The sequence below is a fragment of the Solanum lycopersicum genome, chromosome 11 (genome assembly GCF_036512215.1).
Source record: "Solanum lycopersicum chromosome 11, SLM_r2.1".
Taxonomy (NCBI): domain Eukaryota; kingdom Viridiplantae; phylum Streptophyta; class Magnoliopsida; order Solanales; family Solanaceae; genus Solanum; species Solanum lycopersicum.
Window position 1 is genome coordinate 61,155,231 of NC_090810.1, and position 25,816 is coordinate 61,181,046.

General features: G+C 35.0%; 3 protein-coding genes across 4 annotated transcripts; all 3 read left to right on the plus strand.

Moving 5' to 3' along the window:
- Positions 1 to 84: 84 nt before the first annotated feature.
- Positions 85 to 7,956, plus strand: LOC101251252 (arogenate dehydratase 2). The gene is made up of 12 exons (XM_004251226.3): positions 85 to 670; positions 779 to 846; positions 1,222 to 1,314; positions 4,071 to 4,271; positions 4,344 to 4,424; positions 4,561 to 4,656; positions 4,746 to 4,823; positions 4,956 to 5,045; positions 5,145 to 5,212; positions 6,158 to 6,239; positions 6,376 to 6,444; positions 7,581 to 7,956. The coding sequence occupies exons 1-11, from the start codon at positions 397 to 399 to the stop codon at positions 6,433 to 6,435; spliced, it is 1,191 nt and encodes a 396-aa protein (XP_004251274.1). The 5' UTR covers positions 85 to 396; the 3' UTR covers positions 6,436 to 6,444; positions 7,581 to 7,956.
- Positions 7,957 to 8,072: 116 nt separating this feature from the next.
- Positions 8,073 to 19,402, plus strand: LOC101251546 (V-type proton ATPase subunit a1). The gene is made up of 18 exons (XM_004251227.5): positions 8,073 to 9,033; positions 10,322 to 10,366; positions 11,711 to 11,833; positions 11,971 to 12,078; positions 12,803 to 12,916; positions 13,011 to 13,184; positions 13,427 to 13,564; positions 13,981 to 14,088; positions 14,210 to 14,317; positions 14,420 to 14,568; positions 15,215 to 15,368; positions 15,458 to 15,618; positions 16,120 to 16,326; positions 16,405 to 16,588; positions 17,326 to 17,409; positions 17,801 to 17,997; positions 18,090 to 18,149; positions 18,757 to 19,402. The coding sequence occupies exons 1-18, from the start codon at positions 8,893 to 8,895 to the stop codon at positions 18,959 to 18,961; spliced, it is 2,460 nt and encodes an 819-aa protein (XP_004251275.2). The 5' UTR covers positions 8,073 to 8,892; the 3' UTR covers positions 18,962 to 19,402.
- A 643-nt stretch (positions 19,403 to 20,045) lies between these two features.
- LOC101251849 (uncharacterized) lies at positions 20,046 to 24,554 on the plus strand. 2 transcript variants are annotated; one of them, XM_010315224.2, is made up of 5 exons: positions 20,046 to 20,477; positions 21,604 to 21,855; positions 22,909 to 23,052; positions 23,132 to 23,818; positions 24,096 to 24,554. In XM_010315224.2, the coding sequence occupies exons 1-5, from the start codon at positions 20,379 to 20,381 to the stop codon at positions 24,333 to 24,335; spliced, it is 1,422 nt and encodes a 473-aa protein (XP_010313526.2). In that variant the 5' UTR covers positions 20,046 to 20,378; the 3' UTR covers positions 24,336 to 24,554. The 2 variants fall into 2 exon arrangements, with proteins under 2 accessions (XP_010313526.2, XP_004251276.2); XM_004251228.3 differs by having other exon boundaries at positions 24,099 to 24,554.
- The last annotated feature ends 1,262 nt before the right edge of the window (positions 24,555 to 25,816 follow it).

The window sequence follows — 25,816 nt, forward strand, 5'->3', positions numbered from 1 at the left end:
TGGTGCATTGGTTGGTGAGAGTAGTACACTTTTGACTTGATGGCTCAGTTCTAGATATATATAAAAAATCTTGTTGAGAGCATCACTCTTGAACGAACTTTGCAATGCGTGATCTAGATTTGATCAGAGCTCCAATATGAACCAAAAATATCGAGCGAAAAATCAAAAAGAGAAAAAATATCATTTTCATTTTAGCGATTTTATAGAATATGATACTGAAACAAGATTTATCGTATTCGGAAAAAAAAGGAGGAGGTTTATAACTTACCTCTTAATTCACCAACAATTCTGGTAAACTCTACACCAACAAAACAGTGACACTAGAGCTAACACCATTTCTCTCTGTCATGCAAAACACACACAGAAAAGAGTAAAACAAGTGAACAAACCACAGCCATGGCGGCCACCATTGTTAGGTCACCGAAGCTCTCCCTCTCCCTTTCCACTCCTGAATCAACCACCTCAAATCTACCATCTCTCAATCAGAGTTTCTTCACTCCGTTACCTAAACGACGTCGTTGTATCTCGATCTACGCGTGTAGCGCTGGTGACCAGAGTAACAGTGCATTTGGAGGTGAAATTAAGAAAGGACAAGCGATTGAGCTGAATAAAGTCAATGATGAGAATCCTTATGAATTTAATGCTAAGGATTCACCTAATCCCTTGCCTAGTAAGTTGCGGCTTTTTGTAAAATGGATAGATTTAGTTTTTTTTTTCTTGTGATAATGTGATTGTATTGATTGTTTTGTGTTGAAAAATTGATATTGGTGAATTTCAGGGCCATTAACTTCGGCTGATTTGAACAATATGGCTTCTCAAGGTTCTCGTCTTCGGGTTGCTTATCAGGTATGGGTGGGTGATTTTTTTGTTTGTACTAGTTGATTAACAGTGGTAGTGGTGGATGTAGAGCTCACTCGTCTAAATCAGTAGTTCTGATCCTGAGCATAAATTTATATGTAAAAATATAAGTAGTAGGTCTGAACACTTGATTTTATAAGTACAATGGGTTCAATGCTAAGGATTTAAGTATTGAACCCATAAAGTTTAATCTTTAATCCACCCATAAAAAGAGGCAGATCCATCGATGGAGTGGGTGTTTTGGGCTCGGATTATTTATTTTTGCTCTCACTAGTTTCAAAATTTGTATGTGTGTCTGCTAATGAGGTTGCTCGTCTTCCTCTTGTTGAGGATTTCTGATTGGTTGAATTATTGTGTTTTCAGGGTGTGCGTGGTGCTTATAGTGAATCAGCTGCAGAGAAAGCATACCCCAACTGTGAAGCAGTTCCGTGCGAACAATTTGATACTGCTTTTGAAGTAAGTTCTCCTTTGTATTCTATAATGATTAGTCCTGAATTTGTTTGTCTTGATGAAGTATGCATTTCTTTTAATCCGTGTAAATAACTATTTCTTACCTTTCAAAAGAAAAAGTAAAAAGTTAAATGCTATCTATATAAGTTATAGAATTATAATAGGACGGGTGAAGTGGAGGAGTGTTATAAGGTTATAAGCAATTGGAAATTCTAACGAAATGACAGGTTTTGTGAATGGATTTGAGACAAGCAATGTTATATGAGAGTAAAAATTAGATCTCTGGACCCAACATGTAATGTAATTGAAATATAATATTGCAATAGATGTGTCACTGGGTATGTTGTTGTATTAGAAATGATCAGACCTTACAGATGGTGCAAGTAGCAGGCAAAAAGGATAAGATAAATTAAGGTTGACTGCGATGATTTGTCGATGTCATATGTAGACCCCATATATACCCGGTTTGTGGGTGTGTCAATAAGAGGACATAATGTGTTGAAGGGGGAAATCTTTTTATCCAAAAAAAGAAGAAAAAGAAACGGGTAGTAGAATAACATGAGGCATCTGTCTAAAAAGATCTATAATCTCTTGGAATCATGCGGATTAAGTTAAGAATAGAATAAAAATGGAAGCTAAAAAGACTCAGTTGTTAAATAACTTGATGTCAAACGTCAAGTTATCCTGGTTGTCAAACGTCTCTTCTTCTGTTCTTCTGGTTATCCTGGTTGTCAAACGTCTCTTCTTCTTTTCTTCAGGCTAGTGACATGTATGTTCGTGTTGGAGTAACTTTTACATTTGGAAAATGCATCCTTTTAGAGATCTTCTAATTTCTTATAAGATAAAGTATTTAGTAAACTGTATGTTCTAGTCATGCTGGGTTGCATTACTCTAACTCTGTGCTTGTAGGCGGTAACAAACCGCTTGGTGGAATAGTTGAGGAGAGGGCAAGTTTGTTAGTACCATGTTGTCAGGAAAAGGGGACTGATTGCTTAATGCTTAGTATTGAAATGAAATTGACCTGAATAGAGAGGAATAGATGCAAAGTTTGATACAAAGGATTCATAAGTCCGACATCAACTAATTTGGATTGAGGTATAGTTAGTTGAGTGAAAAATTGTTTCGGAAGTGTAAGTATATTGATCTCATATGTGGCGTTAACCATGAGCTACACGCTTGATGTCCTAATTTTACTTAAAAGCAAGGAGTAGTATGTACCTTGTAAAATAGTTAAATATCCTTAAATCAAAAGAAGAGCTTAAGAAATTGCTTTTATAGGTAAGATCTTAAGAAATAGCTGCTGTTAAATTATTATATTATCTTTAATAGTGCGTTCCTCTATGACCAGTTACAAAGTTTGTTACTTGTGTTGACATTTATTCCAATCAGAGGCAAAGGTTCATACTTTTTAACATCTTGAAAATACTCACTGACTGAACTGTTCCTTGCATAAGACATTGTCATTATGTCCATACCATGAATGTTGAAATTCTAGTTATTAACAAATAAGGTTAAGACTACTTATCACAAATAAAAGGTTTAGACTATATTACCATTTGTTAATACTGTTGACCGACTTTTGTCTTGAAGCATTTCACTTTAACAATAACTTGCTAGATTTCTGATATTTTGTTCATAGTTATGGGCTCTGTTTCTTTTTTCCTTTAATAAATAAATAAATACTGGTGGTCAACAGTTCAATTATAAGCTAATAAATGATTTATGCGTTATTGTCAATATGGATATGAACAGAGCGGTTAGTTAAACCTAGAATCTACCTGTGTAAGAAATTTCTGATATTTAAGAAGAAGCTGCCCAAGCTGGGAAAATGCTTATTGCCTTGGAATGTTATGTGAAAAATGCTGTTTTACTCCTGTAGTTTTCTTTTGTTCACCTATAGACTTCATCAGACGTCATCCCTTGTGTTCATAATACGTCTCTATAATTGAGTTCGTCCTTACCTATCTCTACCTTTCTTATGATTTCTGAATGCCTCTATTTTGGGGCTTGGCTTAGATCATAACCTGATATTGGTTTCTTATTGGAATATCTAGAGGTAGTCAAGTGGTGTTGATGAAAGTTACATACTTTTGAAACTTGGAGTGGAAAATACTCTCAGCCATTTTGTCAATTTATTATAATATTTGCTTGGTATATCTATCTTGGGTTGGACATTGGTTGGTTGTAGCATGCAGGAATAGAAATACTAGTGCATGGGCAGAATATCTAGTCGTAGTCCCAACATTTTGTGGATTGAATACCTTATTTGTTTCTAAAATCTAACACAATGATTTGCGTCTTATATCAACAGAAGTTATCTGATCACAAGTACCGTCCGCTCACTCTCGATCGGAAGAAGGTTACCAATTCCCCTTTAGGTTGTGTCAGGCCCAAGCAGCTTTAACTGATCCCTTTAATGTACCAACTCTCAAAAAGTATACTGCAGGCCTTCAGCTAGCTTAGCATTTCTCCTCAAATTGTTTCAGTCAGTCTTGGTGAATTAATTCGGTGAGGAGAGACATAGTAGCTCGGGTCACAAATGATTCTTGAACTAAATCTTGTGTGATTAACTTTTTTTGAAGGCTAAGGACGCTAAAGATTTTTTTTTAATCAAGTAGGTCACTAAAGGTTTTTTTTTATCAAGTAGGTAACTGTAGATTCTTTGCAGTTGGTTTTAATTGTAGCAGGAAGTAGTTCCAATGTCCTTTGCACTTGTGTGTAAAAAACGGATCATGATTTCACTTTCCTTTATTGTTTGATAGGCTGTTGAAAGGTGGCTTGTTGATAGAGCAGTTTTACCAATAGAAAACTCTTTAGGGGGGAGTATCCACAGGAATTATGACCTTTTGCTGAGACATCGTTTGCATATAGTTGGAGAAGTCAAACTAGCAGTTCGACACTGTTTGCTGGCTAACAACGGCGTCAAAATCGAAGACCTGAAAAGAGTTCTTAGCCATCCGCAGGCATGCTTCTTTTGCTTTCTAATAATTTATATGGTTTGAAACACATTTACACAAAACCTGGTTATACATCAGGCTCTTGCTCAGTGCGAGAACACATTAACGAAGTTGGGATTGGTCAGAGAAGCCGTAGATGATACTGCTGGTGCAGCCAAGGTTAGACGAGATATTCTGACTGTTCCATTTTGTGATTTAGAAGATTCCACAATTTGCGTGGTAGATTAAAATGGATTCAACATATTATATTTATACATTTAAATAATTATACGTTTTTGATTGACTATTTCTGCAGTATATTGCTTTCAGCAAACTCAAAGATGCAGGAGCAGTTGCAAGTTTAGCTGCATCTAGAATCTATGGTTTGAATGTGCTTGCACAAGATATTCAGGTTTACAAAAATCTGAAGTAACTAGCTAGTTGTCTAATTATTCAATTCATTTGTCAGTTTTTCATATGTATGTACTATTTATATTTCAGGATGATTCTGATAACGTCACCCGCTTCCTTATGCTGGCTAGGGAGCCCATTATTCCTCGTACTGATAAACCATTCAAGGTTAGTCCTGCATTTAGATACTTTTCGGCATATAGCAAAACTGTAACTGAATTGGTATATGTTTTTCTTGAATGTCTTCAAAGTTATTCTCACCTAATTCTATGGTTTGTGCTTGTCTATTGATCATGACAGACGAGTGTAGTCTTTTCACTTGATGAAGGTCCGGGGGTGCTTTTCAAGGCACTAGCTGTTTTTGCCATGCGGAATATTAACCTTACCAAGGTTAGTTTGACTTTGCTGAAAATTTGCTGGTTATTTCTTACGTCCTGCATTAGATATGCAAACTAAACCTTTTGATTGCAACTCCAAATCTTGGTTCAGATTGAGAGTCGTCCACTGCAAAAGCAGGCTTTGAAGGTGCTTGAGGATAGTGCAGATGGATTTCCAAAGTATGTACCATACAACTCTTCTCTTTGCATTCGCAATTTCAGAATAGAATTAATACATACTCCTGATAATATGTAATCAAGGGTGTGATGTGACTTAATGGTTAATGAAGTGTGTTGAGAACCTTGAAGTAGATTCAAATCAGCTGAAGCAAAATCACTAGGTGATTTCTTCGGATCTATCTCAACCTTGCTTCACGCATCTTGTCTACCACGAGGGCTACTCCCACCTTGCTTGATATATCTTCGTTCCTAATCTTGTCTTCTCTAGTATGTCCGCACATCCATATAAACATTCTCATTTCTGCTACCTTCATCTGTTGAACATACGAATTCTGGACTGACCAACACTCCACCTCGTACAACATAGTCTGTCTAATAATTACTCTAGATTATAGATTTGTTAGGGAATCTGTAATGATCCCATTTTGGAGGTAGACAGCATACCCTTAATGCTGAAGAATTCAACCTTACCAGTTCCTCCCAAAAAAAAATTCTTACAGTATCAGTTGCACATTCTTGTCACAGGACACCGTATGCCAGCCTCTGTTTCGTCCACTCCACTCCATAACTATGTGCAAGCAACATCCACGTCGTTCTCCCATTTTCTTGTATTATAGACCCAAGATACTTGAAGCTTCCTTTCTTGGGGATGAGTTGTGTATCAATCCTCACTTTCCTATTTGCCTTCTCGGATGCGACACTGAATTTGCACTCCATGTACTCTATTTTTGATCTTGCTTAACTTGACGCCTTAGAATCTAGGGCCTATCGCCATATCTCCTGTCTGTTGTTAACTCCATCTCGTGTGTTGTTGATCAATACTATGTCGTCTGCGAATAACATACACCATATACATATACCACAAATTATGTATAAGTGCATCGTCCTTACAAGTATCATCTTATACTCAGAAAAACAGTTTGTCATAATGTCATGCGTGTGCAGGTACTTCCCTTACCTTTTCTATGTTGATTTCGAAGCATCAATGGCTGATCAAAGGGCTCAAAATGCTCTGGGGCATCTAAAGGTACTTTTTAGTCATATTTGATGTTTTAGTATTTATTGGTCTTTCATACAGGAGGGAGGAGCAAAGTAAGACCACTCACAAGGGTTGTCATAGTGGTATAGTCGAGCACAGAATGAGAATTGTTTTGTCCTTGCAGGAATTTGCTACCTTTTTGCGAGTTTTAGGAAGTTACCCTTCGGATAGTGGAATAGCTTGACATTACAAGGTATCACTTGTGTATTTAAGAGTTTTTCTCTGAGATCCGTTATAGATTTTCCTTGCTCTTCTTAGCAAAATAAATAAATATTTGTTTGCTCAAGGGTCTTATTTGCCTGTGGCCTGAGGTATGAATGTTACTGTATTTTCCCTTCCACGTGGAAGTAAATTATTGTCAATATGGAAAACAGGAGAATGGGACTAAAGGAAGAGAATCCTCATATTAACGATAACTGGAAGAGGAGATATATATTCTAGAAAGTAGCAGACTTTTTGTCTCTTAGTAGAGACCGAGCCATTCGATGAAAAGAGAAAGAATCAGACAACTTGCAAGGGATCTTTACCCGACTCTATAGAATCATAAATTAAGCAGTCTCTTTTCCATACGACACCGAACTTGTACTCCATGAACTTCACAATTGGTTTTAAACAGGCTGTAGGGTTGATAACCATTTTTTTCTGTTAAAATGACTTAAATGCCTTGACAAGTATTTACAAAAAAAAAGTTGAATTAAGAAGGTACTTTCTCTAAGAAAAGGAAACAACCTCTCTACCTCCGAGGTAGGGATAAGGTCAGCGTACACACTACCTCTCCATATATCACTTTGTGGGACTACACCTGGTATGTTGTTTCTCAAAGAAAAAGGAATAATGCCAGAAATGGAGGTAGAAGTTCTGTTTTGGGAAGGGTAATTAGGGATACAATAGTAAAATTTTTGGTCAAACTAGATATGCTTATAAGCTGAAAAGTTACAATTTGGCAGGGTACTTGTGGCTTTTAAGCTCATTTTGGCTTATTGACACTTTTCGTGATAAGTCTCAAGTGTCAAGCTTGTGCCATACACCCTGTAAGATATACCAATTGTGGTGATCAGAGATGATTAGCAATGAAAATCTCAGAAATGGTTTTTGAGATGTTTAAATTCATTCTAGTATCCTCCTCCTCCTCATCTGGGTGGATGTAGGACTGGTTGTTACTTTGCGAAGCTCGTATAGGTGGAATTTCCTAAGAAAATAACTTAGGATTTCGATCAAGCTGTTCTGTGACTTCCGGTAAAGTCTTCCTCTTGGTGAGCTTTATTCCCCCTGCCCCTCGTCCAACAACCCAAAAAAACATAAGGTTACTAAGTTTAACTGATATTGCAGGCAAACACGTGAAGACGCTCTAAAGAAAGATGCACGATGGTGAAATTGGTGGTTCCACTCTCCGATGACTGAAACTCCACTATAGATCCATGCAACACGCGATTTGATACGTGTAATTACTAAGTTCATCTTCTTCACTTGTGTTCTTTATTTTCTCTCCCAGATTTGTTCTCTTGGGTTCACTAGTCCTGGAGCATACTGGTACTGAAGGAGTGAAATGTACATGATCAGAGTGATGATACATGTTCTGTAGAATCTTTTGCCTTTTTATTTTGTTTACTTATGAAGAACAGTGATGATGATACATGTTCTGTAGAATCTTTTGCCTTTTTATTTTGTTTACTTATGAAGAACAGTGATGATTCTTTATTGGCAACTCTGTGATAAATTTAAATTTTAGATCCGTCTCCTTCGAGCACAAGTTTGATATGTCATTGAATTTGAATTTGCCATTGCATGACCCATTTTTGTGAACAAGATTCTTTTTCATTAGACAAGGTCACAAGGATATATCATTATTCTACCATTTGTACATATCTTTAAAAATGTGCTATTCCACATTTGATCCAACAAAAACTAGTCATCATAAAATAACGTGCAAGATAACACTAGAGATTGCTTTTCCTTTTTAAGTTCAAAAAATGTTCTCACCTTTGAACTATTTTTTTCTTTTAAAAAGGTAACATCATACTTTTGAATTTCCACTACCCTTATGCTTTGTACAAAACAAGAAAAAGACTCAATAAAGATTTTAAAAAAAGACTATCATGATCAAATCCTAAGTACGAATAACTCGTTAACGTATGAGCATAAACTGTAAGTTACTTGATATAGCCAGAGAAGGATAGGATGGTCAAAGAAATCATAAATATCACTTTATAATTTTATTTTTCTAAAATTTTTCATTAAAAAAATTATTTTCTAATATATATCAATAAAATATAAAAAAATTAAAAATAATTTTCTACATCGAACCATTAATTTTACTTTGACTATTTGATAAGGTAGCTTATATTACACTTTTATGTCTATACTTTTTCCATTTTTACAATTTCATCCCTCTTCTTCTTCTCCTCACTAAAATAATAATAATAATTTAAAACCAAAACAGAATTTATTTCCATTTCCATGGCAGTTACCTGTTGTTCCCTTCAGTGATGGCTCTGCACAGAAAAAAAAATTCAAACTGAAATTCCAGAATCGGTGCCGCCATTAATACTAAGCAAAGAAAAAATATAATTGCCAGAAAAAATAAAGTTTGTGTATTTTTCGTGTGATTAGATCTGAATTTTTTTTATTCGGTGTATGGAAAATGGAGTACATAGACAATTTGCCTCCAATGGATCTGATGCGTTCGGAGAAGATGGCTTTTGTTCAGCTTATTATTCCTGTTGAATCTGCTCATCCTGCTATTACTTACCTTGGACAACTTGGCCTTCTTCAGTTTCGTGATGTACAGATCTATCCCTTTCTCCATGTTTATCACAGAATATGTTTTTTTATGCGAAGTTTATTTGCTCAATAAGTTTTTTTTTTTTTTTTGGTGTTATGATTCACGGAGATTCAGCCATTTGTTGCGTCGAAACATATTATATTAAGTGATATGTTGTAGCAGTTTTTGGTAGTGTAAAGAGAGAGTCATTGATTTGTTTTGTGTCGGTTGAGAAGGGGACTTGTGATGTCGGTGCAATTTAGTGATCAAGAATTGATTTTTATAAAAAAAAATTGTGATTTGAGACTTGAGATTGATGATTTATTGTGAGCTTGAGTGTTGTGAGGAAATGAGTTGAGTTTGAATTATGATCACATTTTGATTTGTAGTGGATAGATCACTAGCTACTAGATCTGGTTCATTTTGTGTTTAATAGTCTTTTCATATTTTTCACTTCTAAGTTGCTCGAAGTCTCCTAAAATGTTGCCGCATCCATGTCGAATCCTTAAAAATGCTCTACTGTTGAAGGGTCTGGCACGCACCCGATGATATTGTTAAAGACTCTGAGCGACATAGATTTTTAGAGTTGTCTTTACTACAATTTCAGATTTATTTTGGATGACAATTTTTAAGTGGATAGTTTTAGATAGTTTGATAGAGAAACTTGAATGGCTTAACTAATTTGAATTTTTCAGTGGACAGTTTTAGAATGAAAGGCACCATGAATACATATTCTAAATTATAGATGCTTATGTAACCTAAAGGCAGACTACTTTTTTCTTATGCTTATGAGTTACATGAATTGGCGATGTTTATGTTGTTGGTAGAAGGCAGGCTCCTTTTTTCTTTTGTAGTAGTATTTGAAAGATAGATTCCACTTTAAATATCGGTGTCCTAGTGAAGCAGAGTCCAGTTTACTTCTATTGAGATGGTTTGTTGTTAAGAAATTGCTGACCAAGAAAAGTATATGATAATAGTTTGATCTTGAAGGGCCAAAATGAAGCGTGTTCGAATAAAAAACAACTATACCTCAATCCCAAACAAGTGTATTTAAATAAAGCAGACTTTAATGTCATTGTACTGATTTGTCTTGATGCAGCTTTTGTACTGATATTTTTGAGAATGAAAGCTTTTGTAATGATTGTATTGATGTTTTAAAGGAATGATTTTTGTTGTGGCCAATTGATGGCCTTACTTAAGGTGAATGTTTTTTTTTTATAATACAAATGTTTGTAATTATTTTCTGCTTCACCTTCTTTGATAGTGTTAGGTGGAAATGTACTCACTATCTAACTTTTTCTTTTGACAGTTAAATGCTGATAAAAGTCCTTTCCAAAGAACATTTGTAAACCAGGTATACACTAATTGTATATACAAAATCTTTATTTCGAGGATTCTAGATGTGATTACCTCACTGAAATGTGTTTCCATCATAAACTTAATTTGTTAAATTATCACTTTTGGCTTGTGTTTTTTGACAAATCATAATTATTATTAACTTTTTTTCTGGAAACTGTCCCTTGAGAATTGATGGAAGTCCATTCCTTTAGTCAAGATAAGAAGTAATTTTGTCCAATTTCAGCATGTAATGGTAATGTGAAGTTACTCAAGGTTAGTAATGGTAATTGTTGAAGTGTGTGAGTAAAACTTAAACTATCAGAAGGATTACACTTTTAATTACTTAATTATATTATGTCTAAAACTGCCCCTCACATGCGGACCTGATTCCTTTTTATTGGTCTCACACATGTAAATTTTCCCCATTTTATAATGGCTGGTAGTGAGGAGATTAATTACACTGGGTATGTTGTTGTTAGGTGGTAGTGAGATTTGAATTCAGGATTTCTGCCTACTGTGATACCATCTTGAAATATGTACCATCTTATTTACAAAGTCAAAATATTAAAGAGCACACTTTTAATTACTTAATTATATTGTGTCTCTATAATACCATGCAGTGATATAGAGGTTTATTATAAGAAATTGGAAGTGTTAGCGGTAAATAACTTTCATGCTGTTATTTATCTTCTGATTGATCTGATTTAAAAGATGGCATTCCATATATTTCTAGGTTGATGCTAGTATGGTGATTGTTAGTTCATATTTTAAAGCAACCTTACTTTACGTGAAACATCTGATTGCTACACACCGTACGAGCTTTCATCTTTTTGGATGCATGCTAAAATTTAGACCGAAGCTTACCTTGAATTCTCTAGTTCTAACACATAGTTGTCCCCATCTCCGCCTGTAACTTCATATCTAGGGCTAAATGCTAAGACTAACACAACGATAAGAGCAACTACATTGATCTCTCTTGCATTACTCTTTTCTCCCATGCTTTAAATTTTTGATAAATTTTTTTATCAACCATTTAAAGATTATCTTGAACAATTTCTAGTGGGAATACTACTTAAAGGAACTATACTGATTGACTTGCCTTCCTGATTTACTTATCGGGAATGATTACTAAGTTGCCAAAAAGACATGATACATCTGTGTTTCTGTTGGCAAAGAGGAGGTCCATAACTTGGACTCAACATTTAGTCTTTAATTTTGTTAAATTATGTATGTAGTATTGAACTACTACTCTTTTTTATTAACTAGGAACTTCACTACTAAACAACAAGTTGACATCAAAAGCATATGCAAAAGTAATTTATATTCATCTTTCACTGTAATCATGTATGATTTTTCATAGGTAAAAAGATGTGCAGAGATGTCAAGAAAACTACGTTTTTTCAAAGATCAGATACAAAAAGCTGGGATGCTGCCTTCTCCGCGTCCTGCTTCACAACCTGATATTGAACTTGAAGAACTGGAGGTGTCTTTATAGTATTTTTCTTCTTGCTGGCAGATGAATTCCCTACTATATTATCCAAATAGGGTTTATGCGTATTTGTTTTCTTGTATACTTCTCGCTCCAAGTAAAAGCTCATGCAGACTTATTTTGAATTTCAGATACAACTTGCAGAGCACGAACACGAGTTAATTGAAATGAATGGTAATAGCGATAAGCTAAGGCAATCATACAATGAGCTGCTTGAGTTTAAGATGGTATTGCAGAAGGTACAGTTTGACTTCTTTTTCTTACTATATTATTAATGAGCACTGGTTCACATTTGATAAATTGGTCCATGCCAGACTTAATGTTGTCTGAATATTTCATCAATATGCTTACGTTTGTCATGCATTTGCTTCTCATATGTATATGTGCATGGTATTGGCTTTCATTAATATCCATCTATTATATTTCTTCTTTCCTTGCACTAAACCATTTTAGTCATGACTACTGGGTGAATGCTTTTACAGTAACAAAATCATGTATGTGTCAACCATTACTTGGTTTTCTTGGATGCGAACATAAAGATATCGAGTAAATTCAAGGTATATTAAAGACGTGAAAACTACATTGGAGCACTCAAAGGGAGAACTTATGAATGAATTCTTATGTTATTCTTCCATAGTGGGTGTCTTTCATTTCGGAATGCTTTATATCTGATCAATGCATTTATGCGCAAAGTTTTTAATGGCTTCTCAGATGACAGGGTTAGTTGAGAAATTGATTCTTTAGTACTTGATCTGTTGTTGTTAATCCTGACATTGGTGGTTGCCAATTATAATTCCTCCATGCTTTTGAGAATTCAGACCAACTCAATGAACTTTATGGTCATATTTGTTCTAGTAAATTGTAGCTGTTGGACCAAAGTCATCCTTTTTTTTAATCAAGAAATACTTTCCCTCTCAGAGCTATTTTTCTCATTTCTGCTAACTGTAACTCTGGAAACTTTAGGCCAGTGACTTCCTTGTCTCAAGTAGAAGTCATACAACAGCTCAGGAAACAGAATTAAGTGAAAACGTGTACTCCAATGATAACTATACAGATACAGCATCGTTGCTTGAGCAGGTACTTTATTCTTCTTGCTATTAGACTGATACTGTGCAAGATTTATTGTTTGTATCTGCCATGCATCTGAGACGAGATTTTTTCCAATCTTCAGGAGATGCAACCAGAACTTTCAAATCAATCTGGAGTAAGATTTATTAGTGGCATTATCTGCAAGTCCAAAGTTCTACAATTTGAGAGAATGCTATTTCGTGCAACGAGGGGCAATATGCTTTTCCACCAGGGAGTTGCTGATGAGGAAATCTTGGATCCTTCTTCAAATGAAATGGTTACATTCTTTCTTCTAAATTGCTCTTCCGTGAATTCCAGTAATTGGTTTTTCTACACTGTTGCACTAAGAATTATTTTCCCAATTAAGGGAACTCTCAATGAATTATATTCCTATTTATGCTGTATGGCTTCTTCAATACTCTAATGTCCATTCATATTCCTATTTGTTTTCTCCTTGCTTACAAAATGGCTTAGTTGATAGTTCAGTATGTGATTAACACCCAATTTTTGCTTCTGCAGGTCGAGAAAATAGTCTTCGTTGTGTTCTTTTCAGGTGAGCAAGCGAGATCAAAAATACTGAAAATTTGTGAGGCGTTTGGTGCCAATTGCTATCCTGTCCCAGAAGACATGACCAAGAGGAGGCAAATAACTCGAGAAGTATGTCAAAATATTAATGCAATCTTTTCTGATTACTGAAAAGGGAGTTTCATAGGCATCATTGTTGAACAAGCTTGTTTTACTGCACATCAGTCAGTGAACTTTGGGATATACTGCTAGTCGGTCATGGAAACAATTTTTTTTTCTTCTTCCTATCTAGTTGTGTTAATTTATATATGAGGTCATGTTATGCTTGGAAACAAGTAATCATGGAAAGAGGGCCTATATATTGGTTTTACAATCTCTAGCAATAGCTTCATGTGATGTAGCATCACATTGCGCCAGTTCGTCGAGTATTGCTTCAGTAGATCTCTTTTGTATACTCTTCGTATGTATATTAGCTCGATTGTAATCATTTTCAGTTGCCTGGCCATAAAGTATAATACTGACCATTGAGATGAACATCTTGACTGCAGGTTGTGTCGAGGCTTTCTGAATTAGAGACGACTCTAGATGTTGGATTACGTCATCGAGATAAAGCTTTGACGTCTATTGGATTTCACCTCACAAAATGGATGAACATGGTAAGAGTGAAGATAACAGTATAAACTGACATTCTTATAATGTAGTTAAATTAGTGGCATGTCAGAGCAAATCTTCCAGTGAGCCTGAAGTACAAGTTGAATTCAAACTCTTTTTTTCTAGGTTAGAAGGGAAAAGGCTGTTTATGACACATTAAATATGCTGAATTTTGATGTCACGAAGAAGTGTCTAGTTGGAGAGGGCTGGTGTCCAATATTTGCAAAGATTAAGGTACTCGTCTATGATGTTATTTATGTTAGCAGTTACTTATTCATTGTTTCCATATCCGTTCTTTATAATATTATTGCCATGTACTTGCTTTTGACACCTTAGATACAAGAGGCTTTGCAACGTGCGACAATGGATAGCAACTCACAAGTGGGAATTATATTTCATGTGATGGATACTGTAGACTCACCTCCAACATACTTCAGGACAAACTGTTTCACAAATGCATATCAAGAAATTGTAGATGCTTATGGGTAAGTTGAACGTGTCGTGGCCTTTAGTTATCTAAGAAACGGATCTACAATGTAACGAGTTAGGTAATGCTGTTAGGTCATGGGTATAGAGTGTATGTTGATGATATTATTCTTTCCATGAGTCCTTTTCAAAACTAGTTGCAGAAACTGCCTTAATTTGATTTATGTTTGTCTATATTATTCAGTCATCATGGGTCACCTCATCTTCTTTAAAGTGTCATTGATTTTCATGATAAAGATTATGTGTGCTTCGTGGAGTCTTTGTTCCTTGTTTTCCTTTAGTTCATATAAAGACTTTGTTTGCAGTATGGTGTTTATTATTCCTGTAGTTTTCTATAGGCAAAATTTGATCTACATAAAACATCAAACCTGATAGTCCAGCTTTCTTCCTTTTTATTGTTTTTTTACGTGTAATGCTGTCAAATTGGGATGCTTCAACTCTTATAATAAATGTTCCATTTGCATACTGTGAAAAGTATGTAAAGTTATATACTATGAAAAGTCAATATCCATCTCCGATGCTACTTTTCTGCCCTTTTTGGCTAAGATCAAGTGTAGAATCTATATTGATTTTTATAAAAATGAAATATCCATGACTTCTGTTGCTTCGGCAAAACAAAGAACTTACTACTGTCTACATTGACAGTGTTGCTAAATACCAGGAGGTAAATCCTGCCGTCTACACCATTGTTACATTCCCTTTCCTTTTCGCGGTGATGTTTGGAGATTGGGGTCATGGAATTTGCTTGTTGTTGGGAGCATTAGTTCTTATTTCTAAGGAAAGCAAGCTCAGTTCTCAGGTATGCTGTCCTCCTCTCTCTCAAAGTACTTACATCAGCAGTTATGCAATTTTATAATCCTTTTGTAATCAAATAAAATTTTCTGACAGAAATTGGGCAGCTTTATGGAGATGCTTTTTGGCGGTCGCTATGTACTCCTGTTAATGTCAATATTTTCAATTTACTGTGGCTTGATATATAATGAATTCTTCTCTGTTCCCTTTCATATTTTTGGTGGCTCTGCATACAAATGCCGAGATGCTTCATGCAGGTATGGAATTATAAACTTGTTAACTTTCCATATAGAATTACTTAGATTTGTGATTTGTCAAAGTAATGATAATGTAATTTCTTATGAACTTCTGATCAAGATTGTGATTTACATTTTTAAGCTCCCTCTCCTTGGCCTGGCCTTTAGAATTCAAAACCAAACTAAATCAAGGTTTTTTGATGGTTCGGTTTGTTTTTAAAACAAACCATGATTACCCCTAATTATGTACTAATGGTGAAGATTGGCTAAGTTTTTATTAGATTTCAACATGATTTCCCATTGCTTTCTTGTCAAGTATAGGAAGCTGTAGAATACAATTGAACAGTCACTATCCCCTCTATATTTCTTGGACATATTCAGATACTGCTCTTCCAAATAATGATCTTGATGGTTCTCTTGCCATTGAATGCACGTAGAGCTTGAGTTAGTATTTACTGCACAGTTTCTGGCCAGCCTTTTTATGTTGGAGTTTTAGCTGGAATTTGGTGTTTGTTTTTGCAGTGATGCGCAAACAGTGGGGTTAATAAAATACAGCGATCCTTATCCTTTTGGTGTGGATCCAAGCTGGAGAGGTAGCCGTTCGGAGCTTCCTTTCTTGAATTCCCTTAAGATGAAGATGTCTATTTTGTTGGGTGTGGTGCAGATGAATCTTGGAATCATATTAAGTTACTTCAATGCACGTTTCTTCAACAGCTCACTTGATATTAAGTGCGTATTCCTTTTTCTTCTGTGTGATTGATGATTTTCTTGTTGAGGGTATTTATTTTGTTATTGATTTGTTATCAGGTATCAGTTTGTGCCACAAGTGATCTTTCTCAACAGCCTTTTTGGATACCTGTCTCTCCTAGTTGTTGTTAAATGGTGCACTGGATCTCAGGCAGATCTCTACCATGTTATGATTTATATGTTCCTAAGTCCTTTCGAGGCTCTTGGTGAAAACCAGTTGTTTTGGGGCCAGAGTGTGCTTCAGGTATGTGCAATTGCATCCTTTTCTGTATGTATCTTCTGCTCTTAGAGTTCATTTGAGTTACAGAAGTGATGAGGTAAAACTGTAATACCACTAGATTACACGGTAGGATATGATGTAAATAAATGGAGTATGGATAAGATTGTATAAACTTGTATCCCATGTTTGGTACATGGATTTTAGATGTATGTGACAAAAATGTTCTTGGCCTAGACTGTTACCTTCTCAAATAAAAAATTCTTGGCCTAAATGCATTAAATAACTAATGAGGAACAAGGACTAATTTGAAATGAAGAATCAGTAGAGGAGAGGCTTGGAGCATTTCACCATAGAGTTATTTTTTTCTTCTTATTTCATCATTCATTCTTGTATTATTCATGAATTCTTGTATTCATGCTAGAATCATGAGCAGCTAAACTTATTAGTTCAAGGTTTAAAAGGATTACAAAAAATAGAAAGCAAAGAAAGGTTGTTGCAGTGTGTGTGTGGAATGGGGGAAATAATCTATGGAGTAAAAACACCTCTTTAATCCCTATCTGGTAACTTTCGTCGCTTCTCCCCTAGCGGATAAGTTTATGCAGGATGGGAGGTGTGGTTTTTAATAATTCCATCCTTTATCGATTTCTACCAGACAGCCGAATAATGGGTCATCTTTGTATCTCTAATCCCCCATCCTATAGGCCATAAATGGAATAAATCCTTTATCTCCCTGTTCTAACAATTATTATTGCAATTTGCAGGTAATATTGCTGCTTTTGGCACTTGTTGCTGTTCCATGGATGCTATTCCCAAAACCTTTTATTTTGAAGAGACTTCACACTGAGGTATTACGTTTGTTTGCCTTTATGATTCAGAGAAAAGCATAAAGGAATGGATAATCAAATTTAATGGAAAAGGGAGCACAAAGACCAGAGAGAACTATTTGTAGAGAGGTTGGGAATTTAGGGGTGTTAAAACGAGTGAGTCAACAAACTGGTCATGTACTCATGTTACAGTCCTCCTTAAAGTTACTTGCACAAGACTGGTTTGGTTAATTTTGGCTAAATAATAATTTGGTTAATCATCAAAACCAGTACTGTTTTTTTCTTTATAGAGAAAGAGTGGGTGAGAATGAGAGGGTGAATAAGTATAAAGAGGAATGAACTAACAATAGAAAACAGATTTAGTTCTATTTTTGACAGTTTTCTTATGGTTATACCTTATTGTGATTCTTAGAGATTTCAAGGCGGAACTTATGGCCTTCTTGGAACCTCCGAGCTGGATATTTATGAGGAACCGGACTCTGCCAGGCAACACCACCATGAGGAATTTAATTTTAGTGAGGTTTTTGTGCATCAAATGATACATTCTATTGAGTTTGTTTTGGGTGCTGTCTCTAACACTGCATCATACCTTCGTCTGTGGGCTTTGAGGTGAATCCTTCATTTTACTTGCTTATTCATCATCAACAGCAAACTTGTTTTGTGTTTCAAAAATTTTTACATTTCTTTTGATGTTGATGCAGTTTGGCTCATTCTGAACTGTCTACTGTCTTCTATGAGAAAGTTCTCCTCCTTGCTTGGGGGTAAGATTTCATGACTATATCTGTCTTGCTTTTCATATTTTTCTTGTTTTGACATTGCTCAGTGTCTTCACATGGGTGTTCATAGTAGTGAACTTCAAATCTTATTCCTTTTGAAATGTCTGTTAAATTCATTTGGTTCCTGATTTTTTTCTAGCAATGGTAAGTATTTGAAGTTAGAACAAGTATTCCCTCGAAACCAGCTCAGTTTTCTTCTGCAGCTCCGATTTGTTTTAGCAACATTTCATCCAAATTGTTTCTGGTCTTATGCTCAAGTATTTTGCGAAGATTATATGTTCTACTGTATTCATTGAAGGCATAGATGACAGATCAAATTAACATTAAGACTATGCCGAAAAGTGGAAGCATGAAAAATGAACAATGTGTCATTTGTACCATTAGTGAAGCAAGTGCAATCACCATGGTTTCTGGTGCTTATAAATTATTATGTTGCATGATGCCTGAACTGATGTCTTACGGTTCTTTATGGGGCAGGGACTACACCATGTCTTGGTCAAAGGGCAATTGATTACGTCGTTTTAACATTTCACCTTTGACAACATCATAGCTATCAATTTTATCCGAATAACTAATTACTTAATAATTGCAGGTATGATAGCCTGGTCATACGGCTCATTGGCCTGTCCGTCTTTGCCTTTGCAACAACCTTTATACTACTCATGATGGAGACTCTCAGTGCATTCCTTCATGCATTGCGTCTTCATTGGGTAGAATTTCAAAACAAATTCTACCATGGCGATGGCTACAAGTTCAACCCATTTTCTTTTGCTTCATTAGCAGACGACGATGATTAGTACATAACCCTTTTCTTTTCCTTCTTTCTGAGGAATTCTGCAGAGAAGAAGAGTTACCATATAACAGGAAAAAAAAAGCCTGTCACAGAGGATTTTGAAAAAGGACACAATTTTGGCTGACTACTATTGCTCACTTTCTTTTGATGAAGCAGCTGGTTTTAGCATAGAGTTGTAAAGTTGTGGCACACATAATATTTCACCTTATAGTTAGCTATTTAAAGAAGAGATTTGTAAATTTTTTCTTCATAGATTATTTTACATATTTTCCCAAACACATAAATGAGTCAATTATTTGTAAAGAGGGAAATCATTATAGTAGCATTTATCTAAAGTGTGTCATTCTTTTGTGGAGGCAAATTTACACAATCAGCAGATTATATGATTCCTTGTATACATTTCGTGGGTTTAGTCTTATAAATTGTTACATAATCCTTTATTCAAGTGTATTGCTCCTCACCTTAATCTCTTTGGAATCACCAAACTTTTTTGAATTTTGAAATAGAATTTTTTTTTTGAGTCGAACAATTTTAAGTTTGATCCAGATTTGTTAATGATATTTTCAATTTTTAAGATAACACTTACATGAATCATGAAATATTTCAGTGCGACTTGATTTCATCATAACCTAGTATAGCCACTAGGAGTCCCACCAAGCAAGTGGATAGGTGGTGGAGATAGTCCACTTAAGATATTTCGATGTTTGAAACTCGTTTGATATCAGAGATAATTAATCTTGAAAATAATTTAAAGTTGAATTTATTTTATGTTTAATTAGATAAAATCATAGGATATACCTAAATTATATATATATTAGCTCATTAAAAGATGAACACGATAAAACATACATAATATATAATAAATTCTTGTAATTCATCGTACAATAGATTTTTGTAATCTCACTAATTTTATTCTTATCTATTCTTTCTCGACTCTATGCATTGTGAGATTTTAATACACTAAATTGTCCTTTTCTACTCCACCGGTTTAAGAAAAAGTAATTTTTTTATAACAACTTTCATGTGATATATTTAAAATTACATGATTAAAGAATAATTTTATATATGATATATTACTTTAAGATTATAGGATCAAACATCTTATTTATTTTTTTTAAATTTCTTGTCAAATCAAATTAGGTCATTTCTTTTTGAAACGGGGAGTATTTATTTATTAATTTTTGATTCACCTATTGGTAACTCAAGTATTATCAAATTGTGTGATAGCATAATATAAAATAAAAAATTTGGTAACAAAAATCTAGGTGTCTCTTATAGCTGTGAAGTGTCAATCATCCAGGTGCTTACCATACTGTTACACCCTTTGCTGTTTCACAAAAAATTGTCATCATGCTTTTACTTTACTCTCTACTTCAGTTTCTATAGTTCATCATCAAGATTGATTAAAAGAGGTGTAGCAAATGGAGAAGCTGAAAAAGGGTGATTTGATGGAGTTTTATAAAAGAGAAATTGGGGTTTCTAAGCCTAGAAATTTTTCTAGAAGAATTTCTGCTTCTGAGGTTTGATTTTTTGTTTTTATGCCTAATTTCTTGTAGCTAAATACATATTTCTTTGGATTTGTGATTTTGGGTTTGATTCATTTTTTTGTTAAAGAAAAAAATCCCTTTTTGGGTTTGAACTTGTTGTGGGGTGTGAAAAAGTTTGAATTTTGATTAGTTTAGAGCTATTTTGTGATGAATTGTTAATGGTCTTGTAATGAATGGATAGAGTTTGATTAAATTTGTGGTCAAGGATCACTTGAACTGTACTGATGTACTACTACTCTACAACAACAACCTACACAGTATAATCTCACAAGTGGGTTTTGGGGAGAGTAGAGGCTAAGCGGACCTTACCACTATGTTTCTGACTCAGTTAATGATATGCACTCTCATTCCCAATTTATGTGATGTGTTTGATAGGGTATGAAGTAAAGAACGAAAGTAAAAGGGTGGTTTTTGAAACTCGTGGATTAGAACAAGTCATAGATATTTGTGGGGTTATAATCTTATGAGGGTAAGGTAAAAAGGTTGGAATCAAAAAGGAAGGGAAAGAATGTCACGTGCGTTGAGGAAATAAAAGTTATACATAGAATTATCGTAGCTGACTCAACTAGCTCGGATTGAAGCTAACTGATTTAATCGTGTATCAGTTTACTCAAGAAGCTCTTAAAAACACAAGCGCGGAGTTATTGTACCTGGTAAGGTCTGGTCATTAAGTGGATTTAAAGTCTAGCATTCATGATAGAAGGGCACTATCAGCGTGAATACAAAATGGTCGTAAATAATAACAAGAATATGATGTAGGAAAGCGTAAAGGGTTGTATTGTGGACAGTGATAAGCTTCATTAGGTATTTATACTCTGTTGCTACTTGTTATAACATCACCAGTGGTATTTATAATCTGTTGCTACTTGTTATAACATCACCGGTGGCATTTATAATCTGTTGCTACTTATTTTCCTTAGTCATACTCTAGTATTCAGATGTCTCCACACAAGGTGCGACGGTAATTAAAAATCTATTTGGAGTTATATTTTTCTATATCTAAGATGTTTGACAATTCATGTACCCCAGAATTATAGAATCTGATGTATTATGATTTATGAGCCACTGAAATCATTCCTTTTGTGATCTTGTGGGGCAGGCTATGGTAAAGCGTCTTGATTTATATGGCAAGTTAACTGGTCATGAAGGATGTGTAAACACAATAGACTTCAATGCCACTGGTGATGTTCTTGTCTCGGGCTCTGATGACAGAAGAGTAATACTATGGGATTGGGCAACGGCAACCTCAAAATTTTCTTATCCATCAGGTCACATGGACAATATATTCCAGACCAAGTTCATGCCCTTCACGGATGATCGTAAAATAATAACTGCATCTGCTGATGGCCAGGTGATGTTCTCCCGTCTTATGCGCTGTAAATTATAATATATGGAATATGGGACAAAAAGATGCAGAGTAAATGTTTTACTGAAGAGGTCTACTATCTGTTACTGTTGTAATTTCTACTTAATGGAGGAGTTCTTTTGTTGATATATAACCAAATTCTTGGATTCAATATTGAAGAACTCATACGAGTGTCAATCAATTGTGGACCTAAATAAAAAAGGAGGGGTCATGCATTCTGAAGATATTCAATAGTTACCTGCTGTCTACATTACGGCAGCCTCTGTGCTTCTTTTGGCTATCCTCTCAACTACATAAACCATGATTTGTGCACTCTGTTCTGTTGTTTATAATTTTCTTCCATTAATATCAGTATTAGTTGATCTACTCCCTAAACATAGTAACTTCCTTGAATAGTTCTGGCAATAGTCTTTAGTGACATTTTCTTTTGTCCTCATATTAAGTTATACCCTTATTTTATCTGCAGTTTCTGTATATTAATCAATAGTTTAGACCTGGTAGTTGAGAGTTGTCTAACTTATTCTTCCATAAAACTAGTAGTTGTAGTATTATTCTTGTACTTCTTTGTTCTTTGATTTCTGGTACTATCTATTGTTTCTTTTACTTCGATTTTCTTGTACTTAGATTATATTATTACTATGTTGTAGTAATTGTTCCTTTCTTCAGAATGCTTTGTCATGCTATCTTTAGTATTTTGTCGTGGCTTCTTCACTTCTGTTATTTCTTTTCCCGAACTGCTTTGATATGTCTGTCTTGAGCTGAGAGGTAGTGGTAAGACCTGCCTATACACTACCCTTCCCCTTCCTTAGACCCCACTTGTGGGATTGCACTGGGCATGTTGTTGTTGTTGTAGTTGGCCCGCACACTCTCTGCTGTGGATACGCTGTCCCTTCCAGCTATGGTATGGGGAAGGGGAGGTGAAATCTACTCATTGATTTTATATTAGATGAGTGGCCGTACTATGATTGTTTGGGAGACTTAGACCTGCCAAGTTTCCGTAATATGCTTATTTTTGATGTATTGCAAACACTGCTGCAGGTGAGGCTTGGTTTAGTGCTGGAGAATGGTCGGGTGGAAACAAAAAAAGTAGGTAAGCACCAAGGTCGTGTACATAAGCTTGCTGTGGAACCAGGAAGTCCCTACATACTTTATAGCTGCGGTGAAGATGGTTTTCTTCAACACGTAGGTTGCCACGTGCGGTACCTTGTTACATTGTTCTCTTTTCCCATGTTAATTTTCCATGACTTGCATTATTTTGCAGTATGATCTGCGAAGTAATTCTTCCTCAAAGCTTTTACGTTGCTCTTCATTCACGGAAAACAATAAGCAGTCGAGCAGCATAAGGTTGAATGCCATAGTGATGGACCCAAGAAATCCAAATTATTTTGCTGTAGGAGGTTCCGATGAATATGCCCGTGTATATGACATCAGAATGTACCAGCTGGATGCAAGAACCAGTTCCGATAAGCCAATCGACACATTTTGCCCCCATCACCTGGTTAAGAAACACGATGTTCACATTACAGCACTGGCTTACTCAAACACAAGTGAATTGCTGGTCTCATACAACGACGAACTGATATACTTGTTTCAGAAGAACATGGGGTTGGGTCCAGTTCCTTTGTCGTTGCAAGGTGAAGATTTGAACAAGCTAGAAAAGCCACAAGTTTATTCAGGGCACAGAAATTCACAAACAGTTAAAGGAGTGAGTTTCTTTGGTCCCACCGACGAGTATGTACTCACCGGGTCTGATTGTGGGCATATATTTATCTGGAAGAAAAAGGACGCCAAGCTTGTCCGCGTGATGGTTGGTGATCGACACATTGTAAATCAGCTGAAGCCCCATCCTTGTATCCCTGTTCTTGCTACATGTGGAATCGAAAAGACCATAAAGCTTTGGGCTCCAACATCTAAGGATGTTACTCCTTTGCCTCCTGATGTTCAAGAGGTGCAAATCTTATTAGTTCTCTTAGAAATTTTCATGTTTGAATATCTATAGTTAAGGTTTGTTCATACTGTCTATAGAGACGGAGCCAAGTAAGGCCGAGGGGGTTCAGAAAATTACATTGTCTATACATGGTTAAATTTTCTTTTATGTAGATAGTAGATGTTGAACCTCCTTTGGCGTCTTCTTTTGCTTGCTTCTCCGTGCTTTCAACCTCTTTAGTAAAAATCTTGGCTTCGCCACTGGTTGTCTAATATCTGACCCTTTGTCTTGATGTCAGCAGATAATGGAAGCTAATAGGCGTGGTCGAGAGGACCATTCACGGGTAACACTCACTCCGGACATGATAATGCATGTTTTACGTCTGCACAGGAGGCAAGCACTGGCTTATATTGAGAGACGAGAGAATTTGGGTGATGTCGACAGTGATGACGATGATGATGACAGAGGAGGAGGCGCTTACGTGCTGGGGTTTTCCGATGGTGAGGAGGGGGAAAATTCTGAATGCAGCATTAGCTAGTCATCATACTTCTCATACGCGCCAGCGCGATTTTCTTCGTTCCCGTTTGCTGAGGCCATTTTTACTTGATGGTGCTTGCTTCCCATTCTCAACAAACATGGTTAATAAGGTGAGTGGTTTCATCTATAGCCACTTACCAAATTGAATAGTTTCAATCTGTAAATTCTTCTACTCTATATGCTGACATGCAAAGAAGTAATGGTTTAATCTTTTTGACTATTTGTTCCCTTTTATATCTTCTAACTAGCCCCAAGTGTTTAGTTACCATGCCCCAAAAAGCCCCATTTCTTTCTTGGTTCGATAAGCGAACCCGAAGTTAGATTAGCGGATGCAACTTCTTGACCAATGAGCTTCGAGAAAAGTGTGCAAAGCACAATGATGGACGGACTTTTTATGGGGATCCAAGTTCGCGAAATGCTTTTATCATACTTAACCTTACACAACTCATGTATCATTTAAATTCGAACAAAAGAAATAGTAAAATTTCACATTAATTCAATATTCATATTTGTTCCCTTTATAAAGAACAAATATTACCGTCTAAATTATAGAAATAATATCTTAGGATTCTGTAAATCTTTTTGTTGAATTGGAGGTTAAAATATAGTATAAAATATTCGTATATATATATATATATTATATAATATACCACGTTTGCTTATTCCAATATTCTATAGTAGAATAAAGTGAAATGTCGACTACTACTTGGTAGGTTCTGAAATAAAATAATTATAATAAAAATCTTACGCGTTAGGTGACTTTAATTTATTTTAGGCATTAAAACTCTCAAAATAAATTGAAATTTCAACAACCAAAAAATATAAAAAAAAAATACTTTCACTGATTTAATAATTTGCACAATCATTTTCAAAAAACAAGTAAAATATTTCTTTTTTACAATTATATATCCAAGCTAAACAAATTGAAAGAAAACAAAATGAACCACACTAAAAATTTGCATCAATGAATACTCCTATTTGAATTTAATAATAAAGAAAAACTAAATCCTCACATAAACTTTTACTCTATCAATATTAAAATAAAATTTATCGTTCAATTAATAATAACAATATATTTAGTATAATTTTATAAGTAAAATATGAAAAAGATAGAATATAAGTAATCGTACAATCTACATTATAAACATATAAAACTTATTTTCAATAGACAACGCATATCGAATCAAATATGAAAACAAAAATATTGTATTTAGTAAACATTTCCTTCCTTTCAATGTAATCAACCTAACTTTTTTTTAAGTCCATTTAAACCATTTTTTTTATTTATTTATTTTCATTTCAAGCTTTCGTAACATCATAAAATTAACATTAAATTTTTTCGTATATCTAATTTATGACCGTAAATTGATTGTATTTAAATATTTTTAAAATTTTGTATTAAATTAAAATAGGCTAAATAAATTGATCCGGCGAAAAGTAAATCAATGTGAAATCGACCATACTACTTTTCTAGATTCCAAA